The sequence below is a fragment of the Capra hircus genome, chromosome 27 (assembly GCF_001704415.2).
Source record: "Capra hircus breed San Clemente chromosome 27, ASM170441v1, whole genome shotgun sequence".
In the NCBI taxonomy this organism is placed as follows: Eukaryota; Metazoa; Chordata; class Mammalia; order Artiodactyla; family Bovidae; genus Capra; species Capra hircus.
The window spans coordinates 26,037,954-26,061,247 of record NC_030834.1 but is presented as its reverse complement, the minus strand read 5'-3'; the positions used below and the strand labels follow the sequence as shown (position 1 = coordinate 26,061,247).

The 23,294-nt window shown below is 42.0% G+C and overlaps 1 protein-coding gene across 6 annotated transcripts in view; it reads left to right on the top strand.

Annotated features, from left to right (window-relative positions):
• The window catches only part of MTUS1 (microtubule associated tumor suppressor 1), a 190,262-nt gene that overhangs the window by 57,409 nt on the left and 109,559 nt on the right, over positions 1–23,294 (top strand). For all 6 annotated transcript variants that reach the window (XM_018041909.1, XM_018041911.1, XM_018041910.1 and 3 more), the window contains exons 2-3: positions 6,891–9,132; positions 16,078–16,273. In XM_018041909.1, coding sequence (XP_017897398.1) covers positions 7,039–9,132; positions 16,078–16,273 — 2,290 coding nt within the window. In that variant the 5' untranslated portion in view covers positions 6,891–7,038. The remainder of the gene's footprint in view (positions 1–6,890; positions 9,133–16,077; positions 16,274–23,294) is intronic.

The following is a 23,294-nucleotide window of genomic DNA, read 5'->3' as shown; positions in this document are numbered from 1 at the left end:
CATATTAAAAACCAGAGACATTACTTTGCCCACAAAGGTCCATCTAGTCAAGGCTATGGTTTTTCCAGTAGTCATGTATGGATGTGAGAGCTGGACTGTGAAGAAAGCTGAGCACCAAAGAATTAATACTTTTGAACTATGGTATTGGAGAAGACTCTTTGAGAGTCCCTTGGACTGCAAGGAGATCCAACCAGTCCATTCTAAAGGAGATCAGTCCTGGGTGTTCATTGGAAGGAATGATGCTAAAGCTGAAACTCCAATACTTTGGCCTTTGATGTTGGGAGGGATTGGGGGCAGGAGGAGAAGGGGACAACAGGGGATGAGATGGCTGGATGGCATCACTGACTCAATGGACATGCGTCTGAGTAAACTCTGGGAGTTGGTGATGGACAGGGAGGCCTGGTGTGCTGCGATTCATGGGGCTGCAAAGAGTCAGACACGACTGAGCGACTGAACTGACTAAGGTTCATCCATGTTGCTGCAAATGGCATTATTTCATTATTTTTAATTGTAGCTTTCATTTTTAAATTTACTAAACCAACTCTAGATTCCTTCTGGAGAAGGAAGAAAAGCCATTCCTTTAAATGGCTTCACTGAAATCTGTTATGCTGTTGCAAAATCAGCAAGTAGGTATGTTGGTACTTGGTTCCTAGATGTAAAGATGTTCTTTACTAAACTCAAGGCTTGAATGCATGTGTCTTTTTTTTTTTTTTTTTTTTTTTTTTTACCATAAGTTGAACATTAGATAATACTTTGGGTTTTAAAGCCCATAGAACTGAACTACAGTTGTAATTAGTGAGTTCTTAAAAAGTTGATTGATCTAATTTTATGATTTAAAGCTGTAAATTATAGCTGTATTTGTATTAAACAACTGGTATGTTGTGTGTTAACATAAATAAGAAGTGAAGTTCTTTATGGCTACAAAGCAATGTGACCTGTGGAAACATAATATTTCATAATTATATGGGATTCAAGTTTAGCTGTATTAAGTTCAAACTATTGGATTCGACATTGCAGGGTCATTGGAAAATGTAGAAGATAGATACCCACGTGTTAGCCTCTTCTGGGTTTATAGTTCAGTTGACAAATAAAACATAACTATTGTGTAATCTAACAGTAAACTGCCATTAGTAACTAATTTGGTCCAGCCGTGTAGTTTATTTCTTAGAAGTGGTTTCGTCATTTGTAAAATGAGGAAATTTGAATTGAATCTCTAAAATGTCCTCCAGTATTAATGATAATGAATTCAACTATATGATAATGAATTTTTATCTTTGGGGAATTAATACCCATTCTTAAGCCAAGATTTAGAGAGCAACCTTGTTTTTTTCCTAAAGATCCTGAAATAGCTCACTTCTTGTACCAGTAGTGCTTTTCATTGAACATTTCTTTTATGACCTATCTATCAATATTTGACCTTACAGATAATTATAGAAATTAGTATTTTGCTAATCTTTTTTTCAAGAGGAGCTCCCCTGTCATATTCTCAAATCTTAATAAGCAAAGAATTTGTTCTCTCTCCTCCAAATTGTTCTCGGAAAAAGATCTCCTTATTTTCCCAGAAGGCACTCTTAGAAAGGAGAGCAAAGTTAATCATTCTACTTTGTTCTGATAGATAATGCTACTGAAAGACAGCTTGAGAAATTAACCCTTTGGGTGAGAATGATTTAGTCCAACCTCCTCTCTCTGTTTTTTAAGCATCTTTAATTTTGCTTTAGTTAAAAAAAAAAGTTCCCAAGGTAGTAACTTTAAAGGCTTTACAAATCACATTGTAATCATAGAAATATAAAGACATTTCTTCATGTGTCAGGAGAGATTAAGGCAAAGAACATGAGATTAGGTCAGAGAATGAGTTCTATGTGATAGAAACTTAGGTACTTTTTTTTTAAGATTTATTTTTGTTTATTTAATTTTTGGCTGTGCTGGGTCTTCATCACTATACATGGCCTTTCTCTAGGTGCAGCGAGCGGGGCTACTCTCTTGCTGCAGAGCACAAGCTCTAGGCTGTGCAGGCTTCCTCAGCTGGGGCTCCTGAACTGAGAGCTCGGGCTCTAGGTTTGTGGTGCCGGGGCTTAGCTGCTGCCTCGAGGCACGTGGAGTCTTCCCAGACCAGGGATTGAACCTGTGTCCCCTGCATTGACAGGCGATTCTGTAACCACTGGACCATCAGTGAAGTCCTCCTATTCTTTTTTAAGTTTGAGTATAATTGTTTTCCAATGTTGTGTTTCTGCTATACGTCAAAGTGAATCAGATACAAGTTATGAGTATATCCCCTCCCTTTTGAGCCTCTCTCCTGCACCCCGCCCCATCCCACCCCTCTAGGTCATCACAGAGCTGGGCTCCCTGTGCTCCGGAGGAGCTTCCCACCAGCTGTTGGTTTCACACATGGTAGTGGGTATATGTCAGTGCCGCTCTTCCTAAGGCAGGAAGGGAATGAAACTGGCCATAATACAACAAGGCTAACTTTTTTTTTTTTTTTTTACAAAATTCCTGAGGGAAGGCTGGTCAGCTCTCTCCTGCCCAGGGTTGTAGCTCCTTAGTGGTGATGTCTTAAAGCTATTTTTTCTTTAGTGAATGTTGAGGTTAATCTTCCAACTAATCCTGAAGCTGATAAGCTTACTGCAGAATCTGTGTGGTATTCACATCTCTGTACCTCTAATTCTTTACTCTTATCTGCTGTTATCTATTCTTATCTAAAAGTAGGAAAAATGAAGTAAAGTGGAGTTGCTCAGTGACTCTTTGCGACCCCATGGACTGTAGCCTACCAGGCTCCTCTGTCCTTGGAATTTTCCAGGCAAGAATACTGGAGTGGGTTGCCATTTCCTTCTCCAGGGGATCTTCCCATCCCAGGGATGGAACCCAGGTCTCCTGCATTGTAGGCAGGTGCTTTTACCATCTGAGCCACCAGGGAAGTCTAAAGCAGGAAAGATGTCAGTAAATTGGTTTCATACCAAAATTTTCCTAAAGTATTTCTTCTAAATCCATTTCTTTGTGGCTTCTTTTTTAGGGAGGTGTGGTGGGTTGGTTTTTTTTCCCTCACTGCGTGCCTTCCAGGATCTTAGTTCCTTGACCAAGAATTGAACCCAGAGCCATAGCAGTCCTAACCACTGTACGGCCAGGGAACTCCCTGTGGTATTTATTTATTTATTTATTTTGATAGCTTTGTTCACTGAGTTTGAGATTTTTTTTTTGTATCTGTGAATTTAAAAAATCATAAACCCAAGTGTGCTGAACAGTCATGTGAGAATTGATGGGTTCTTTATTTTCCTATTAGTCTTTGTAATCTACTGACTTATAAATCTAAAAAATTTAATCTTACCTTTAGTGGAATTTCACAACTGTTAGAAATATTTCAGTATTCCAGTAACACGGGAAAATTTTGGGGAGACAATGCTATGCAAAACGCACAAGCTTTAAAAGAAAACTCAGGTTATATATGCATATTAATATATATGTTTTTAATAATCTGCCTTTTTTTAGGATTAATGATTTGACAGACTATATCAAGAGCCCTAAAAAGTCATATCCTTTGACTCAGTGATGCTGTTTTTCTCAGGAAGTTTTTCCAAAGGAAGCAATAACAGGTAGTCAAAGATTACAAAAATATTTCAGTTCGGTTCAGTCGCTCAGTTGTGTTGCTCTTTGCGATTCCATGGACCGCAGCACTCCTGGCCTCCCTGTCCATCACCAACTCCCAGAGTTTACTCAAATTTACGTCCATTGAGATGGTGATGCCTTCCAACCATATCATCCTCTGTCGTCCCCTTCTCCTCTGCCTTCAATCTTTCCCAGCATCAGGGTCTTTTCAAATGAGTCAGTTCTTCCCGTCAGGTGGCCAAAGTATTGGAGTTTCAGCTTCAGCATCAGTCCTTCCAATGAATATTCAGGACTGATTTCCTTTAGGATTGACTGATTGGCTCTCCTTGCAGTTCAAGCGACTCTCGAGAGTCTTCTCCAACACCGCAGTTCAAAAGCATCCGTTCTTTGGTGCTCAGCTTTCTTTATGGTTCAACTCTCACATCCATACATGATACTGGAAAAGCCATAGCTTTGACTAGATGGACATTACTTTGTTGGCAAAGTAATGTCTCTGCTTTTTAATAAGCTATCTAGGTTGGTCATAGCTTTCCCTCCAGGGAGCAAGGGTCTTTTAATTTCATGGCTGCTGTCACCATCTGCAGTGATTTTGGAGCCCCCCAAAACAAAGTCTGACCCTGTTCCATTGTTTCCCATCAATTCATGGCAAACAGATGGGGAAACAGTGACAAACAGTGGGAACAGCAAAAATAGTTAGTCCAGTGCTGTTTATAAGTAAATAATATTTAATAATAAAACTAGAAACAACCTAAACAGAGAATGACATGTAACTCGTGTTGTAAATTAGGGCTTCCCTGGTGGCTCAGTGGAAAAGAATCCACCTGCCAATGCAGCAGATGTAGGTTCAGTCCCTGGATCTGGAAGATCCCCTGGAGAAGGAAGTGGCTACCCAAGCCAGTATTCTCGCCTAGGAAATCCCATGGAAAGAGAAGCCTGGCGGGGCTACAGTCCACAGGGTCGGACACGACTTAGTGACTAAACAGCAGCGAAGTGGTGTAAATTATCCTTTGTACATTTATTTTAGAAATAATTTGAGATGTTTTGACATACAAACCATTTTTTAAATTCTTTTGCAACTTTAAAATCATATTTTATATACTTTGGAAGAGGGAGCTCAGGAAGTGAAACTTCCATCAGTTGACTTTAATCAATCTGTTTATATAGACAAATAACTTCTATGATTTGTGTTCAGTGCTGTTTGTGGCACTCCCATCTGCTTATACCAGGGTTTCTTAAATGAGTATTGGCCTTCATGGAAGCATAAAGTTTCAGCATATTTAGTGCTTTGTGAAATCCCCCCCCCCCCCCCCCCGCACACACACACACAAAGCTAAAATATGAATACATGGACTTCCCTTTTCGTTTAGCTTGAACCTGTTTTATACTTGAGGATTAAAAATGTTCAGTTGTGTTTCATAAAATCTTTTATTAAGGTGCTGCCCAAAAATCTATTATTTTAGTAATTTATTTTCTAACTAAGGAGCTACAGTGAGGGGAAAAAAAGACATTTACATTTTCTATTAGTATAGAAAATTGTATTTTCTATAGAATTCTACTTCTGTTTCTGTTAGTATATGAGTTATATAGCACTTATTCTGAGATCAGAGTCTCGGTTCCATGTGTTGGTGTGCACGGACATGCGTGCTGTTGAGATAAACATTGAGGCCTTTCTTCGTGCCCCCAGTAAAGGCTGGTTTCAGCATTCATGGCAAGAAACACAGAGCCCTGTTAGTGGAGATGCTGATTGTTTCAGTTCTTTCCTTGTTCCTATTGTCCTGGTTGTATTTAGGTCACTGAAGTATGTTTGAACACAGAGGAAAGATTGAAAGTTAGAAAAATGAGATCTACTCTTAATTTACAATTTTCTAGGTTACAGAATGTCATTGTTTTCCCCTGATGGATATTTTATTTCTTCAGAACAGCACCATGATACCCAACTGACAGTACCTACCAAGATGAGCAAGTCAGTTCAAACAAATGTCTATCTGTGTGACTTATTTGCAGTCTTAGCTTAAATATTTGGGCCTTTCTTAAGGACTTCAGTTTAACTGAAAGCATAAGGTTTTAGTTATTTAGAAAATCCTTGAATTTGAAAGCTTTCATGGGTTGTTTTTAACGATTTTTTTTTTAGCATTCAATTGAATTGTTTTAGTGTACTTAGAGCCCTTTGCGGCCATCACCACAGTCTTAACGTTTGTAGCATTTTCATTACTTTCAAAAAGAAACACGCTCCAGTTAGCAGCCGCTCCTCATTCTCTTCCCTCCTGCCCCTTAGCCCTATAGAACCACCCATCTGCTTACTATAGATTTGCCTGTTCTGGACATGTCATGGAAATAGAGTCACATCATATGTAGTCTTTTGTGACTGGCTTCTTATACTGTGTAATTTTTGCTTATACTATCTTTTGTTTATAATATTTGAAGTCTTAACATTGATTCCATGTTGTAGCACATACCAATCAATACTCCACTCCTTTCTCTTGCTGAAAAATATATTTCATTGCATGGATATATAACATTTTGTTATCTGTTTACCAGTTAGTAGACCTGTGGCTTGCTTTCACTTTTGGGCTGTTGTGAATAATGTTTCTTTTACAAATCATGTACTATTGTGTATAAATTTTTGGACATAAATTTTTCTTTTTAGTAGATATGTCACAGTAGATTTGCTGTGTCATGCAGTAACTCAGTTTAACATTTTTTCGTACTTCCAATAGAATACCGCTTTGACTATGAAGAATCAGTGGCTTTTGTTTTCAATTTTGAAGTGCAGTATGTTTGAGATTCACACTGAAAGCAGGGGAAAGAAATACTGGTGCCCTGAGTCTTCATCAATATTCAGCCTTTTTTTGCTGTGCCTGCCTAGTCTATCTGATAATCACCCTCCAAGGAGACAGTAGGGGGCCCTTCTGAAAGTGAAAAGGGCATTCTTTATAATTATGTTGGGACGATGAGCATAAATTGGGACCATCCTAGGCAAATTAGAACCAGTAGTCAACTCTGTCAACCAAAAAGAAAGAAAACCTATTGTCAGATTTGGCATCATTCTCTACTGCGATGAGTTAGGGAGGGGACAGTTTAGACAGCATCTTGCCTCTGTCTTCCGTTGTGCCCATTTCCTCAAATGAAAAACGGTGTTTGAAAAGAGGTTGAGTCTGTAGCTAATATCTTAATTACCTATGTCCTTAATTGCAGGTTTGAAATGTACAAATAAGGCAATTGAAATTAATCAGATAATGACTCGTTGATTTTTCTAATGTTCACTTGAATGTGAAACATTTTGTTTCTTCCAGGAAACAACAAACCATTTCCACTGCAAAGCATCTTCCTCTGAGAAACTTTCAACTGTGCTGAAAAACCGAAGACAAATTTTCCTTCCCTCTCATTTGAAAGGACTTAAAAAAGAAATAAATCGTCAGAGGTTTAAAGTTAATACTCAGGATGAATGATGATAATTCAGATGGCAAGACAGAAGATGAACTGCAATCCTTGTTTATCTGTGATAAAAATGGAAACACATATGCACGCAACCGAAAACCACCACCTACCCAAAACGCTGCAACCAATAATGTGAGTTGGCATTGCGCTGACCCAGATGGCATGGTGGGTGACTATGAAACTGGCTCTGATGTGGACATTGGTGAAAACATTTCTTTAAACCCTCAGTGTGTTGAAGTACACAATCACCAAAAGTCTTCAAGTAATTTCATCAGTAAGGAGGCATTAGAGGTGCACACGGATGCCACGTGTCCATCTTTTGCACAGGTTGTAAATACAGCGGAACCCAAATATTTGCATAGCAGTTGTCATTCCCTAGGATCGTTGAACCAGAGTGTTGAGACATCTCTAACTTTTGTATGGAAAACTAACAATGATGATTTGAACTGTACAGACAATCCTACTGCCTTACTGCTCAACCAGACTTTTGATATAAAAGCGGATAATGTTAACTGTACCTTCGTAACACACGATACCACTGGAAAGAGTCAGTCTTTGCCTACCACTGCAAGCCTGCAGCCAACCAACACAAGAGGCATAAATACATCTTTATCCTGTTCCATTCTTCCATCTTCCCATTCTGATCAGATACATGTAAGAGAAACAAGTTGTGATCGAGAGAGCTTTGAAAATTCTCAACCTGCGGCATCACAGGCCCAGGACACAACTTACACAGTATTTTCTGACATGGTGATGCAAATTGATGTTCTTGTTCCAGATACTGAAAATCAGTGTCATCATTCTTTGGGAAAGGTCCCCAGTGAGTACCCAGATGGAGCACAGCAAAGACGAGGCAGAGAAAAGGAGATACAAGCTCTAACACAAGTTTCTGATGGCATGGATGTTCCCAGTGGGTCTGTATCACAAGAGTTCTTTTGTCCATCTAAAGATGAACCAAATAGGGAGACACATTCACAGAGCTCATATGGGCAAAAGGAAATGGGCCAAAATGTAAAAGAAACAGTGTCCAATTGTCTAATAGATGATGAATGCCCTTTACTGGTGCCAGCTGTTAATAAAAGCAAAACCCAAGTGCTGGGCCCAAAACACCAAGTCACTGTGACTAAAGACACACCAACTGCCTCCAATGAAAAGCATTTGGGAACCCAAAATCGTACCATAGAACTGATACCAAATAGCCGGCCAGGACAAAAGGAAGCGTCACTGCTTGAGCTGACTTGGAATGCAGATGATATGGTCATCAGTACAGATAACAGAATTTGCATGTCCACACCAGTCCTTGAACCCATGAACACAACCTTTTCTGTCTCACCTGTTGAAGGCGTGGAGAAATGTAGCAAAGTGCAGACGAGTAATCGAGAGCCCCGATGTTTACCAAATTTGAAGGCAGCACCAATGATTGTGTCAAAACTTAACCTAGGAAAATCTACCACCAAAGCAAATAGCCCCCTAGGCAGCAAAGTTCGAAAAGCCAAAATTATAAGTTACCCAAGACCAAACTTCAAGAACATTAAAGCAAAAGTTGTATCCAGACCCGTGTTGCAGCCCAAGGACCCTGCTCTATCAAAGGCTGCGCCCAGACCTCAGTTAACTGGTGCCTCATCTCCCTCATCAGTGTCTTCCTCAAGACAGTCAACGGGTTTAAGCAAAACAGCAACATATGACTTGAATGCAGACCCCAAAGCAGAAATTCCAATAAACAAGACGCATAAGCAGCAGTTTAATAAACTCATTACGAGCCAGGCTGTGCATGTTACAACTCATTCTAAAAATGCTTCACACAAGAAGCATCCAAGAACAACATCTGCCATGAAATCAAATCAGGAAGATGTTGACAAAGCAAGTTCTTCCAATCCAGCGTGTGAGACTGGGTCCGTGGCTGCGGTTTTTCAGATCAAAGATGAGCTCCCGGTGAAAATGGAAAGCACAGAAGGCTTGGAAGTGCCCTCTGCTTCCCACATCGATAGGATTAGCCCTGAAAAGAAGGGTGAAGAAGAAAATGGGACACCAGTGGCAAAACAGGAGCTAAAAAAGGAAATCCTGAGTGAGACCTCTGCCTTTGGTTCTCTGTTTTTGGTAAGTGAAATTTCTGCCTGCTTCAGGAAGTGGGGGTGGAAACAGTGGGGTGAATTAGCAATTGGTTCCCCTTTAATAGTGAATAATATTGCTGAACTCTGTGTGCAGATTTGCTTTCAGGTATTGCGGTATTATTCATTAACTCTTAGTACATTTTAGGGTGTTCATTGATTTTATGCATATTGGGAAAAAACCCTCAATTTCAGTATTTTATTTTGAGCATCAATATTCCTTTTAATAGTAAGTTGAAAGGACAAGTTACTTTAATGTTTCCGTGTAATGAGTTGTTTGAAGTTAGATACCTGGTTGGATTTTATATTTATAAAAACAAACAAACATTTTTTATGAACTTTGAACTGTAACAGACCACAGTTGAGAAATGTCTCAGCAGTGCTGGTAAACAGAGTTAATATGAAAATAGCTCCTGGGCTCCTCTGAGGAAGCCAGTCCGGGCAGTGGAGCCCCCTCTGGTGAACAGGAGGATTCCGGATGCTGCCTCTGATCAGCTAATGTGACTTCGGCTAAGTAGTATTTTGAGACACAGAGATGAAAGGATTGGGCCAGTAACTGTCTGAGATCTCTTGCTGTCCTAATGTATTGGCCCCTGATACGAAAAGAAAACCCACTGTATTTTGTATGGTGAAAAGGCAATATTTTTTAATGGCACTTGGCAGATATTTGGGTGTTCGATTTAAACAGGAATTCACATGCAGTTCAAGATTATTTTTCATTAAGCATGTATATATCTATTTATTTTAAACTTTTAATTTTATATTTGAGTATAGCTGGTTAACAATGTTGTGATAGTTTCAGGCGGACAGCAAAGGGACTCAGCCGTAGACATTAAATGTGTATGTAATGTTTGCCTAGAGCATGAAGAAACTAGATTTCGGAGTTTTAGAAACATTTCAGAGGCTAGTCTTGCGCTCTGTGTGTTTGTCCTTGGTCCTGTTTTTGGTAGTGGGCGCTGGCATGCTTTTTGAGCCCACGTAGAGCTTTTCTTGGGCTTCTGTCCTGTGGGTCAAGAGTGGACGTGGGTGCCAGGTGCCAGGGAAGGAAGGCAGCTGTGAGTCATCTCTGTGAAGGACTCCCGTCTGAAGGAATGAAACATGTATGGTTTGAAGTGTTGGAAGGCCGTTGTAAGTGTTTTCAGGGCTTCTCTACTGGCTCAGATGGAAAAGAATCCTCATGCCAACGCAGGAGACCACGGGTTTGATCCCTGGGTTGGGAAGATGCCCTGGAGGAGGGCATAGCAACCCACTCCAGCATTCTCGCCTGGAGAATCCCGTGGACAGAGAAGCCTGGTGTGCTACAGTTCATGGGGTCACAAAGAACAGGACATGACTGAGCAACTAACAATTTCACATTTCAGGGTACATCAGGAATTCTTAGGTCCTGTTAGAAATAGTCTTGAGCTAGGTCAGCTTAGAGATGCTTTAGCTTTTATAATAAATCTTTTTTAAAAGAATGGCACACCATAGTGATGCCTGAACTACTGAGATTGTCCATTATTTCAAAACTCAGGTGTTTATTTTTTTAACTTCTTTTGAAGTCAAACTTAGGAAACTCATTGTATACAATTTTTAATTTGATACTTTGCTAAATTAAATGATACGCTGTGGTAATGCTAAGAAACATTCTTAGTTTGCTATTTCTAGATACACATACATAAAAACAATAGAATTATTCCTCCTTGATTTATGGGAGACTTTTAAATTGTGCATTGATCACCAACTGCCTCCCAAATCCTAGCATAAAGTTTCTTTCAATAACATTTGCTTTGACTATAAATTGGTTGTGTAATTTTGAAATGAAAAGCTTTTCTGATCCGTGCATCATGTAAGTCAGCATTTTATTTTCCACATGCAGAAGGAAATCCTGTTTTTCAGGCTGATGATGTGATAAAGAAATAAGGTGATAGAATCATCTGGTTCAAATGGATCCCAGTGTATCTTGGAGAAGAAGCACTTTTCATCTTAGAAATCTTGCCAAAAAAAAAAAAAAAGAAATCTTGCAGTAGGATTTCCATATTTTTAGTACTGACACATTTCATTTCAGTCAGTTCAGTTCATTTCAGTTCAGTCGCTCAGTCGTGTCCGACTCTTTGCAACCCCATGAATCGCAGCACGCCAGGCCTCCCTGTCCATCACCAACTCCCGGAGTTCATTCAGATTCATGCCCATTGAGTCAGTGATGCCATCCAGCCATCTCATCCTCTGTCGTTCCCTTCTCCTGCCCCCAATCCCTCCCAGCATCAGAGTCTTTTCCAATGAGTCAGTTCTTCTCATGAGGTGGCCAAAGTACTGGAGTTTCAGCTTTAGCATCATTCCTTCCAAAGAAATCCCAGGGCTGATCTCCTTCCGAATGGACTGGTTGGATCTCCTTGCAGTCCAAGGGACTCTCAAGAGTCTTCTCCAACACCACAGTTCAAAAGCATCAATTCTTTGGCGCTCAGCCTTCTTCACAGTCCAACTCTCACATCCATACGTGACTACTGGAAAAACCATAGCCTTGACTAGATGGACCTTAGTCAGTAAAGTAATGTCTCTGCTTTTGAATATACTATCTAGGTTGTTCATAACTTTTCTTCTAAGAAGGAAGCGTCTTTTAATTTCATGGCTGCAGTCACCATCTGCAGTGATTTCGGAGCCCCAAAAAAGAAAGTCTGACACTGTTTCCACTGTTTCCCCATCTATTTGCCATGAAGTGATGGGACCAGATGCCACGATCTTCATTTTGTGAATGATGAGCTTTAAGCTAACTTTTTCACTCTCCTCTTTCATTTTCATCAAGAGGCTTTTGAGTTCCTCTTCACTTTCTGCCCTAAGGGTGGTGTCATCTGCATATCTGAGGTGATTGATATTTCTCCCAGCAATCTTGATTCCAGCTTGTGTTCCTTCCAGTCCAGCATTTCTCATGATGTACTCTGTATAGAAGTTAAATAAGCAGGGTGACAATATACAGTCTTGACGTACTCCTTTTCCTATTTGGAACCAGTCTGTTGTTCTATGTCCAGTTCTAACTGTTGCTTCCTGACCTGCATACAGATTTCTCAAGAGGCAGGTCAGGTGGTCTGGTATTCCCATCTCTTTCAGAATTTTCCACAGTTTATTGTGATCCACACAGTCAAAGACTTTGGCATAGTCAAGAAAGCAGAAATAGATGTTTTTCTGGAACTCTCTTGCTTTTTCCATGATCCAGCGGATGTTGGCAATTTGATCTCTGGTTCCTCTACCTTTTCTAAAACCAGCTTGAACATCAGGAAGTTCATGGTTCATGTATTGCTGAAGCCTGGCTTGGAGAATTTTGAGCATTACTTTACTAACATGTGAGATGAGTGCAATTGTGCGGTAGTTTGAGCATTCTTTGGCATTGCCTTTCTTTGGGATTGGAATCAAAACTGACCTTTTCCTGTGGACACTGCTGAGTTTTCCAAATTCGCTGGCATATTGAGTGCAGCACTTTCACAGCATCATCTTTCAGGATCTGAATTAGCACTGACACATTTACTTACTGACAAACACTACAAATTCATCCCCCACCCATGGTACTGTTTTTTGTGCAGTTCTCTCCAATATCCCTATTCACTGCTTACACATTTCTGTGCGTCACAGGACAGGGGCTGGCCAAACCGCCACTGGCCACAGGCTTTGTACCTACTATAGAGAGCTGAATGAATGAGCCTTTTCCTCATGTTGTAGGCAGACCCCTTGTTTCTTGGTTACTTCGGCAGTACCTGAAGATTCTGGATCTGCCCTGGGTCCATGCTGAGACAGTGCTGGAGGGATATGCGTTTTCTCTGTGCTCTGTTGGTCTTGAGCAGAATTAGTCCTTGAGTTTACCAAATCCTTAGGTTGCCTACGACTTCACAGCTGTTTGAGTGTCAGTCGCTCAATCATGTCTGACTCTGTGATCCCAAGGACTGTAGCCCACCAGGCTCCTCTGTCCATGGGATTCTCCAGGCAAGAATACTGGAGTGGGTTGTCATTCCCTTCTCCAGGAGATCTTCCCAACCCAGGGGTCAGACCCTGGACTCTTACATTGCAGGCATATTCTTTACTATCTCAGCCACAAGGGAAGCTGGTCAGGGCTTATCTGAAACTTCAGAAAAGTTCTATGTCAGAAGGAACTTGATTTTAATTTGATGCATCTGAGTGTAGCTACACATTACAGAGGTTTTATATTGGTGATAGTGTGATGAAAGGAATGGGAAATTATCTAAAAGCAAGGAAACATATTTCTTCAGTGAGTGCTCTGGGCAAAACCCTCTGCTTTAGGCTCTTACGTATATTATGCCATTTAATTTTCCAGAATGTTCAGGTGCTTTATACATTATCATTTACTCTTTCCAGTAACAACAGGCAAGTTCTTAGCTACAGTTTAAGGATTCATAGAGGTTACTTAAAATACACACAACAGCCGGTAAGTTGTAAAAGCTGAGATTCAAATTCAGGTCTCCTGACCTGAATCCTGGCCCTTTCTGCTCCACACACTGGGCTTTCAGAATTTCAAGGAATGTTGGCTCTAAAAGGCAGAGCAAATCTGAGTTGTTAAAGATTTACTTTGTAAGTTGGTTAGTAGTTTGGGTTACTTTTTAAACATTTTTCTCTGGGGGGATTACCTTGGCCAGTTTCACAATGGTTGGAGAAGATTTTTTGTCCTTTGCTTTCTTGGCCAATTGTACGTTGCTTTCCAGTGTTCTCTTGGTGTATTGCCCTATTTAACTAAGCAAGGGTCCTGCTGGGGAAAAGGCAGCGCAGAGGTTCACATCACCGATTTTGGAGATCGACATGGTTTCACATGGTAGCTCCATCCATTCACTGGCAAAGTGGCATCAGGCTAGTTACTTAGTCTCTGTGAGGCTCAATTTTTCTTTATGTAATGGAAGAATATAAACCATGGCTTACAGTATTGAAATTTGTTCTTGGAGTAAACCTCAGGCTCTCACTTTCTATGTGTACATTTATTGGGTGCCCACTGTGTGCCTTAGGGGGCTCCCCAAGTGGCTCAGTGGTAAAAGAATCCACCTGCGAGTGCAGGAGACATGGGTTTGATCCCTGGGTTGGGAAGATCCCCGGGAGAAGGGAATGGCAACCCACTCCAGTATTCTTGCTGGGAAAATCCCATGGACAGAGGAGCCTGGTGGGCTACAGTCCATGGGGTCACAAAGGGTTGGACACAACTGAGCAGCCAGCACACACTGTGTGCTGCATATGGTGGTGATTGTTGGGATATAGAGATGCAAAGACCCAGCCCCTGGCCAAGCCTAGAGTCTAGTGCAGTGGGCATTAGAATCTAAAGAAAGATGGGCTGTCAGGCTCTCAGCTGGGGGTATGTATGGCTGCTGTGCTGGTGGCGGTGATGAGGAGAGAGATCCAGGAAGGAAGGCTTCTAGGAGGGAGAGCACATGGATCACCAGCTGAAGCTTAAAGATCGAGGATGAGTTGGAAGGGTATTCTGGTTGGAAGGAATAACACGTGCCAAGATGAAGGCGTGTTGTCATGTGGGGGTTGCAGGGTAGTGAGGATGTCTGGAGCTGGGAATGCAGAGCCACGGGCAGTAAGGAACCAGTGAAGAGGAGGGCAGGACCGCCACACCCCAGAGGCCTTTTTCAGAAGAGCTGACTTTATCTAGGAGACCTAGGGAAGCCTCCTGGCCCAGTTTGGACTTTTGAGAGATGCCCTGAGCAGTGGAGTGGGAGATGCTTTGCAGGCGGGGGAAACCAGAACATGGTTCCAGGCATCGCAGAAATGAGGCAACCTGTGCTCAGGCAGACCGACAGGGGCTACATCTGTCAGCATTTGTGGCATTTAACATTAAAACTAAGACATTTCCAGAGTATGTATTCATTTGAAATAAAGATAAATCCATTGCGTGTTAATATAACATTTTAAAAACTAACCATATTTTCCAAAACAAAAATACTTAATGAAGAGACTGGCACTGTTCTACATTTTTGTAAAGTTAATGTCTGACTTAATTGAAGGTGGTTGGGTTATGCCTCTGACTGCTGTGTTCTGTGTGTATGGTTGGAATGGTGATACAGAAACATACAGAAGTTAAGAAAGGAGACTTCTAGAGACAGCTTTCACTGTGTAAGTCAGGTGTCTGGGCACATGGTAGTGAATATGAGAAAAGCTAGGTTTTGAGATGGGTGGGTAAAAGTCACCTGATTTCTAGAAACTGCTTCATGTTCTTCGGCTATGAAATGGAGTATGGTTAAAACATCCTGAAGGGTTATTAGGATCATGAATTGATATGTACATTTTGAACTTACTTTTCATTTTAAAAGGGCTGTATGTTGATTAGTTAAAAAACAACAATAATATGATTATTGCCAACATTATTGGGTCAAGGCACCTGAAGTATGCTAAGTGAGGCAGATGAAGACAGAAATTAAATATGTGGGGAACTCGGGAGAGAGTGCCGACTCAGACATGAGGGCTTGGTGATGGTTGAAAGAGTGGACAAAGTCATCCGGGGAGAGTATATGGTGAGAAAGTTTCCAGGGCCAAGTTTAGGACACTTGCGATGACCAGCATTTAAAGGCAGAGAAGAACAGAACCCAGAGAAGGAATAACCAGACGGATAGATGGGAATCCAGGAAAGAGCTCTGTGGGAGAAACCAGTGAAAGATGGCATCATGGGGGCTGGAGACCATGGAGAGGAACTCTAGGGAAAGAATGGAAAGCTATAGCTTGAATTTAACTTGCGGCACCAGTCACCTTGGGCAGTTTCCCTGATGGGAACCAAGGCCGATCACGGTGAAGCAGAGAGTCAACTATCAAGAGTGGACATGTCTTCATAGTAAAAATGAAAAATATCCACTGGGCGTATCTGTTTAGAGAGAAATTGTTTCTTTCCCATACCTACCACCATCAGGAAGTGGTGGTGTGGGAGTGGAAGACGTGACCTGGACTGACGTCTTCCCTCTTTTTCCCACAGGATTCCGCTTCCAAACCTGCAAGCATCTCAGGTGGGAGACCGGCTACGCCCAACTCCTCCATTCTGAGGAAAACACCTGGTCCGAAAGCCAGAGTGGGGCCTTCTGTTTCCTGTTTGAGGCGGAATAGCGACAGCAGAAATCTCACCTCCGATCGGGCCGTGTCTCCCCAGAGGATCAGGCGTGTGTCCAGTTCTGGTAAGAGTCAAATAACTCAGCTGTGCTGTAGAGCAGCTCGTGAATTATTCAGATTTACATCGGTCCCATCAGGAACCTGTCTCAGAGAGGCAGGTTTTGGTTCTAGAACGCTAGTGCATTGTGTCACGAAAGCGTTTAGTCTTTTGTGGTCCAGCATCTTGCACAGAGAAGGTGGAAAAAGAAGTCCAAGACACAGCTCTGATCCTTGAGCAACGCTGACGGCTAATTGGGGAGAGAGATGTGTATAAACCGACATAAAAGCTCTCCAGAGGCAGGCATGTCTCCATATACAAGCAGGCCCTAGTCATACAGGAATCATTTCACTTTCAGATGTTTTACAAACAGTGAAGTGCTCAATAATACTTGTGTGATACATTCCCTTCATGATGTGCCCTTATCAAAAATGAGACTAGTGTTCTTGAATTTTACTGAAAAGTGTTTTATAAAATCTTCAAGGAGGAATGTCCTTGGTGGTCCAGTGGCTAAGACTCCACGCTCCCAATGCAGGGGGCCGGGGTTTGATCCCTGGTCAGAGAACTGGGTCCCACATGCCACAGCTAAGACCTAACGCTGTCAAATAAACATGTTAAAAATCTTTGGGGATATGAAGGTGACTACAGAGTTACATTTTTCTAATACAAGTGTTGTTTATATTGGTTTGCATATTAGAAGTAGTGAAGGCAGATTTATAAAATTTGAGAGCTTCCAGAGTAGCTCTTAAATGTCTTCCTAAGTTTGGCTGAGGTTAGCATTTCTCTGTGTTACAAAATCAGAACAGGAAGTGGGGAAGGCAGCCCCTTTCAAAGAGTCTAAGACAAAAAGCCTGCTGGCCATTCCAGTTGACTGAGAGCACTCCGCAGGGGACACCCCTCATTTTAGCAGGTATAGCACTGAGCAAATGAAAGGCATGTCAGATAGATTTAGAAGTGAGTTCCCTTATAAAAATAGTGGCTGCTGTTGAATAGTCTAGGGGAGAAAGTGCCTCAAAGTTTCTGTGTCCTCAGACGTGAGAACATTCTGCAGAAACTTAACAAAACCAGTTAAATCCCCAGGGATCTCTTTACCTGTCTACACCTTAGGATTTTGAGGTTTTATTTTCCAATCCTATTATGAAGCCGTTATGTGAGAAGCTTATATAACATGCAGACAGGTTGATTTATTTAGGTCCAGGCCCAAATAAATCAGGGCTTGTGCACCCAGATATTGAGGGTTGTGAGGAGCAAACCCAGAAGGAGGAGGAGGAAGGGGGCTTTGCACGCATTTCCATTTCTACCCCCAGAGGAACTCTGGGAGAACAACAGTAAGAGGCGCTCAAGACGTTGGGAGAAGCAATAAACCTTATTCGGGATGTTGCCACAGTCTGGGGAGTTGGGCAGAAGTGAGATCAAAGCTTTGGTCCTTACTGCTGCTGCCGTCCAAGGCTCACAGATTTGCAGATGGGAAGCCCCTTTCCTGCTCAGGCATCATGGGCCCCTGTGGCCTGGCGGCCGGGAGGGCCATAGCCATTGGCAGCCGGGCCTGTTGAGAGGAGCGCTACCTTATGGCAGGGCCGTGGCCCCAGGGAGCTGCCTGAGCTAGTCATGTACCTTCCCGCAGCTTCTGTGAAGTGACAGGGTTTGAGGCTGTCAGGCTTTTGCAGTCCTCATCTTTCTAGGGACAGTGTGGAGCTCACCTAATTTTCTGAGTAGTAGCTGCTCGTAGTGTAATTCTATCACATGGTGCTCAAATCCCAGAAAACCTAAAGCACACGCACTTCTTTCTACAAATTAGGCCAGTACCCAGAATATATTGCAGAAGATGAGATTCTTTTATATAGGCGATCCCACCAAGGAGTGACATATTCTTGAAGTCCCTTTACTGTATGCTTCAGAATGCCATGCCTTAAAGAGAGAAAAGTAGGTCTGCCTAGTCTTCATGGAAAGACAGGACATTTTTTGAGCTTTTATTAACCTGTGCACATGAGCTTAATAACTAAGTTATGCATGGAGAGTTTTCAATCCAAGTTAAAAACTCAATTAGGCAAAAACTGAATCTCATACTTGGTAATTTTCCATATATAAATGCAAAAAAATGACTGTAGCCAGAAATTTTGTGGGTTTGCATTTCAGCTGAACAGTTGGAAGATTAACTTGGTGATGCTATGTTTAAAATGTGTTTATTTTTTGATAAAATTAATAGCAACTATAACTTGTTTGCACGCTGACAGTAAAATGAGAGGTGTTTGTCATAGAGAACAGGAAACTTAATCATCACAGAGTTAGAACAGAAAATCAAACAGCAAAAACAATGTGCCTTTGGATCATGGAGAGCATGATGCCATTTGCCGTACAATGAAGTGCTTGTGTCTTCGAAAATTGAAACCAAATGGACATCCCCTGTGCTTATACAAAGTTGCTCTCCTGAAAGGTAACCAGCAGGAATGTTCCAGCCCACTTGGGGTTTTCAATAAATCCTTTCAGAGAACTAAGGAGAAAACCAGACCTGGAGCTGTGAAATAGCCATTTTCTTGAAGCTATAAAATGAGTATGAGGAAGACTTGCGATTAAATCCAATGGAACTTTTCCATTTCACTTGTCAAAACTCGGGAATTGTAATGTACAGCATGAGAACTGTAGTGAACTCTGCTATCTATTAATATATAGGAAAGTTGTTAAGAGAATAAATCCTGAGAGTAAGTCTCCTAACAAGGAAAAAAGTTTTTTAATTGTATCTATATGAGATGATGGATGTTAACTAAACTTATTGTGGTAATTACAATACATGTAAGTCAGACTATTACGCTGCACACCTTAAACTTACACGGTGATGTATGTCAATCACATCTCATTAAAACTAGAAATAAAAAAGTAACTTAAATCTGGAAGTTCATATGAAACCAGATTAGTGATTAATATGCAAGTTATCTTTGCGTTTTTGGAGTATGTGTGTGTTTTAACCACTCAAATAAGATGACATAAGCAAGGAAAAATATTTCTAATAATAATCATAATGCCAGTAGTAGCAGCTCACACTTGTTAACATGCTTTCCAGGTTCCAGGCTTTGTCTTTATCGTCTCACCTATAAGTTCCTTTACTGCTCACAATAGGTCTGTGAGGCTTACCTGCATTTTACAGAAGAGGAAACCATCACACTGAGGTTGACTCATTTGTCCAGATTGTGCAGCTAGAAAGTCACAGAGGTCACAGATTCTGACCAGTAACAGGGCTCAGAGTCCGTGCTCTTCACCTTGATGTTATCAGCTTAAAGAAACACTTTCAAGTTAACCATGAGTTTTGGAAAAATTCTTAGGCTCAGCTGAATACATTAGAAACTGTGGCACGTCTCTTGTCTTCACAATCTGTATCAATTTACTGTGAGGACAATGGTTTTATGTGGGCATTGCAGATTAATGCTGTTGAATAAAACAACTGCTTAGGAAATACCTCAAGATCGAGTGCCTTCAGAAACTGCCTGCTACCCTCTTTCAGAGGTAATACCAGTTCTTGCCAGGTTTTAGATTATGAATGTGTGTGTTCCTTCATAGCCACTTGTAATTGCCCTGCCGGGGGCCAGCCTGAGGTAGGCAGGATTACAGAAATAAAGCAGAGTATGCCTCTGCCGTGGGGCACCTTTAAACTAACTACCTGGCGAGGGTGAGAGCGTGTTTCTACAGCAACCGCAGAGCAGCTCAAAGGGATCTGTAAGCGGTGTGCAGAGGGCCCTTAAGTGCTTTAGAATTTGGAGGAAAAGAAGGATGTTCAGGGACCTGTCTGATCATACCAGAGTCTGAAGCAAGGCCTCATGAAGGAAATGGTTCTCTTTCTCCAGAAGAGAACTAAAGACCAGTTCAAAAGGGTAAACCTTTGTATTCATTCATCTAATGTGGGTTCATAAAATAAATTCCTCTCAGACCAGGAGTACATCCCAAACCTGTAATGACTTGCCTACCCTTCTAGGTTTCCCTTCTTTCCCACTCAGTTGTTTTTGTAAACTGGCTTCTTGTTGATTTAGTGCTCGAGTGTTTTTCTAAATTGTTTCAGCTTACTTCTGTACCATTTCGGCCTTTTCAAGGCAAGAGTTTGAGAGAGATAGCAATCAAAATTATGAGAAATGTAGTCACGCTTGCGGAAGTACTGAAAGCCAGGGAAGATCATCTAATAACCATTCTAAAAGCAAACTTGAATATGTTGCTCATAGGGATGTTGTTTATTTGTATGTAATTAAACCACTCACTCACTCACATTTTAAAGAATGTATCTCAAGGTTTTTCTCCATGAAAAAATAATAATAGTGTTTTTTCTCCATAAAGAAATAATAATAGTAGTTGTTCTCCATAAAAAAAATAATAATAATAGTAGTAAGGTGTTTTGAGTGCTAACTGTTCTAAGCTTTTAAATGTATAATTTAGATTATAATTTCTAAATGTGTAATTTAATTTTCACAACTCAGGATGTATACATACTATGATTATTCCCATCCTGCAAATGAGGATTTTGAGATTTGGAAAGTTTAAGCAGTTTGCCCAAATTGACATGGCTAATAATTGGTGGAGACAGGAGACAGGCCTGGGAGTCCCCAGCTCCATGCCCCTGCCTGTTGGGTACTCGCAGTCATTGAATAAGCCTCTGAGGGCTTGCTTGTGCTGGGATCTCCTCTAAGCACTGGGCATGAAGAGGTGGCATGGAAGAGGCAAATTTTTGCCTTTGTGGAGCTTAAATTCTAGTCAGAAAACCAAGTAGTGGATAAAATGTTGTGTGTGTAAAATGATAACGGCTAAGGACTTCCCTGTTGGCTCAGATGGTAAAACATCTGTCTACAATGCAGGAGACCTGGGTTCAGTCCCTGGGTTGGGATGATCCCCTGGAGAAGGAAATGGCAATCCACTCCACTACTTTTGCCTGGAAAATCCCATGGACAGAGGAGCCTGGTAGGCTACAGTCCATGGGGTTGCAAAGAGTCGGACATGACTGAGCAACTTCACTTCAAGGAGGGAAACAGAGCAGGTTAGGGAGTTAGGTCTTTAAATAAGGTGACATATTTGAGCAGACACCTGGAGGAGGAGGAGGGAAATATCTGGTTATCAGGTGGAGAGAACGCAAGTGAGAAGACCAAGGCAGTGGGGGTAGGGTTTGAGAACCAGGCAGCTGTCCTAGGTGTGGGTGGGTGTGTATGTCTGAGAGAGAGAGAGTGAGCATGAGTATGAGGGACTGGGGATGAGGTCAACCAAGGAGGGCCTTGCAGACGCCTCAGAGACAGTGTCTTCTCTCTTCTTTATTCACATCATTGCTGTGAATTCTTGATCATTCCACACTGTTCTCACTTGGCAAGTAATTCTGGGGATGATTGCTTCATGCGGTGACTCACACACTGTCTTATTTGTCCATTCAAGAAATGTTTGGCATGCCTGCTCTGTGCTGGGCGGTCTGCTAGATTCAGAGAATATAAACATGACTTATGTGCCCTATTAATGAACTCCCTGGTTGGAGGGTGAGGTAGGAAAGGGTTACAGAAAATCATTTGAACGCCACCTCTTCCTTCTTCACACCCCGGCTGAACTGTCCTGCTTTCTGTGATAACCTGCATTTATTGTGCTGGGCTATAGTTATTTTCTCCCATCTCCGTGCCACCCGTAAGGATAGAGTCCAGGTCGTAGTTATTTTTATCCTTTCCAGCCCTCAGCACAGTGCACCTATTGCACAACAGGTGTTCAAATGTTATCTGGCTTGACTCGCCTGGAAACTTGCAGGAGGTGCCGGGTGTCCACAGTAAAGGGAACACCACTAACTTAGCCAGAGGGAAGACTGGAAAAGGGTGGTGACATTGAGCTGGCCTTGGAATGTGCCTCTGGGGGGGTTTCCAGGCCTGGGAAGTTGCTGGCATTCCCAAGGGTGCAAATGCAGCCTTATGAGGGACCTGGGGTGTTTGGGGAACATAAAAGGCAGGGTCAGCCATACTCCAAGCAGGCCGTGTGTTGGGGTAAGTGATGAGTGAGCCCCAAGAAAGGTCGAGGCAGATCAGTCCTAATAGTTTAGACACAGACTTTTAAGAGTCACCCTGGTGTTTGGGAGTAGAGAGCAGAGTGAAAATAATAAAAATGTTCTTGCAGGAAGAGGGTCTGGTAAGCCCCACTGGTGGTGAATAGTCGAAGTGTCTGCCCAACTTTCTTGTCTGAATGGTCTTGGGGTGAAATAGGGCCTAGAGCAGTGAGAAGAGGCTGTCAGAAAGAAAATGATGGGAGACTTCCCTGCTGGTCTGAGGGTTGAGATTCCATGCTTCCATTGCAGGGCTGCAGGTTCGATCCCTGGCTGGGAGCTAAGATCCTGCGTGCTTTGTTATACGGCCAGAAAAAAAGAGAAAATAATGGGTTAGTTTGGAGGCATGTTGAACTTGAAGAGGCTAAAGACTGAGAAAGCACCTTGAAGGGCTGTGTGTTGTGTGTGTGAGGGTTAAGACATTAAAACTGTAAGGAAGGTTACATTAAAAGCTGTAGGGAAAGAGCTGGTACAGAGATGAAGGATGGGATGAGTGGCAGCCGAGCAGGGGAGCACCCATGTGTGCAGGGCACAGGCAGGCTTGTCTCTGAAACAGAGATGGAGATGCAGGGTGTGCAGATCCAGACAGAAGGTGGAGGGGTTAAGAGTGAAGATTCAGAGCCCCAGCTGTGGAGAATGGGCAGCTTCGTCTTTCAGATTTTCTGGCTCATTTTTGTGAGGTTAGGTGATTTCTTTCAGGGGAGCTTGTGCAGATTTTATTGATTGGCTTGTTTTTGTTGGCTTAGAAAGGGTAGCAGATGAAAGAGAGTGTTCCGTTCTGAGTCTCTGTGACCTCAGTGTTGAAAGTATAGCTCTGCTTGTGGGCCTTGGTTTTCAGTGAGCCAGGAGCCTCCCTACTGTGGCCTCGGCTCTTCTTAGGAATTCTCTTGTGAGTAAAGGTAAGATCACTCATGACCAGAGCAGTACATTTGCTGATGAACACGTGAAGACCCTTGTTCATCTTTGTGGTACCTGGAAGGCCACGCAACATTTCTAAGCCTTTGACTTG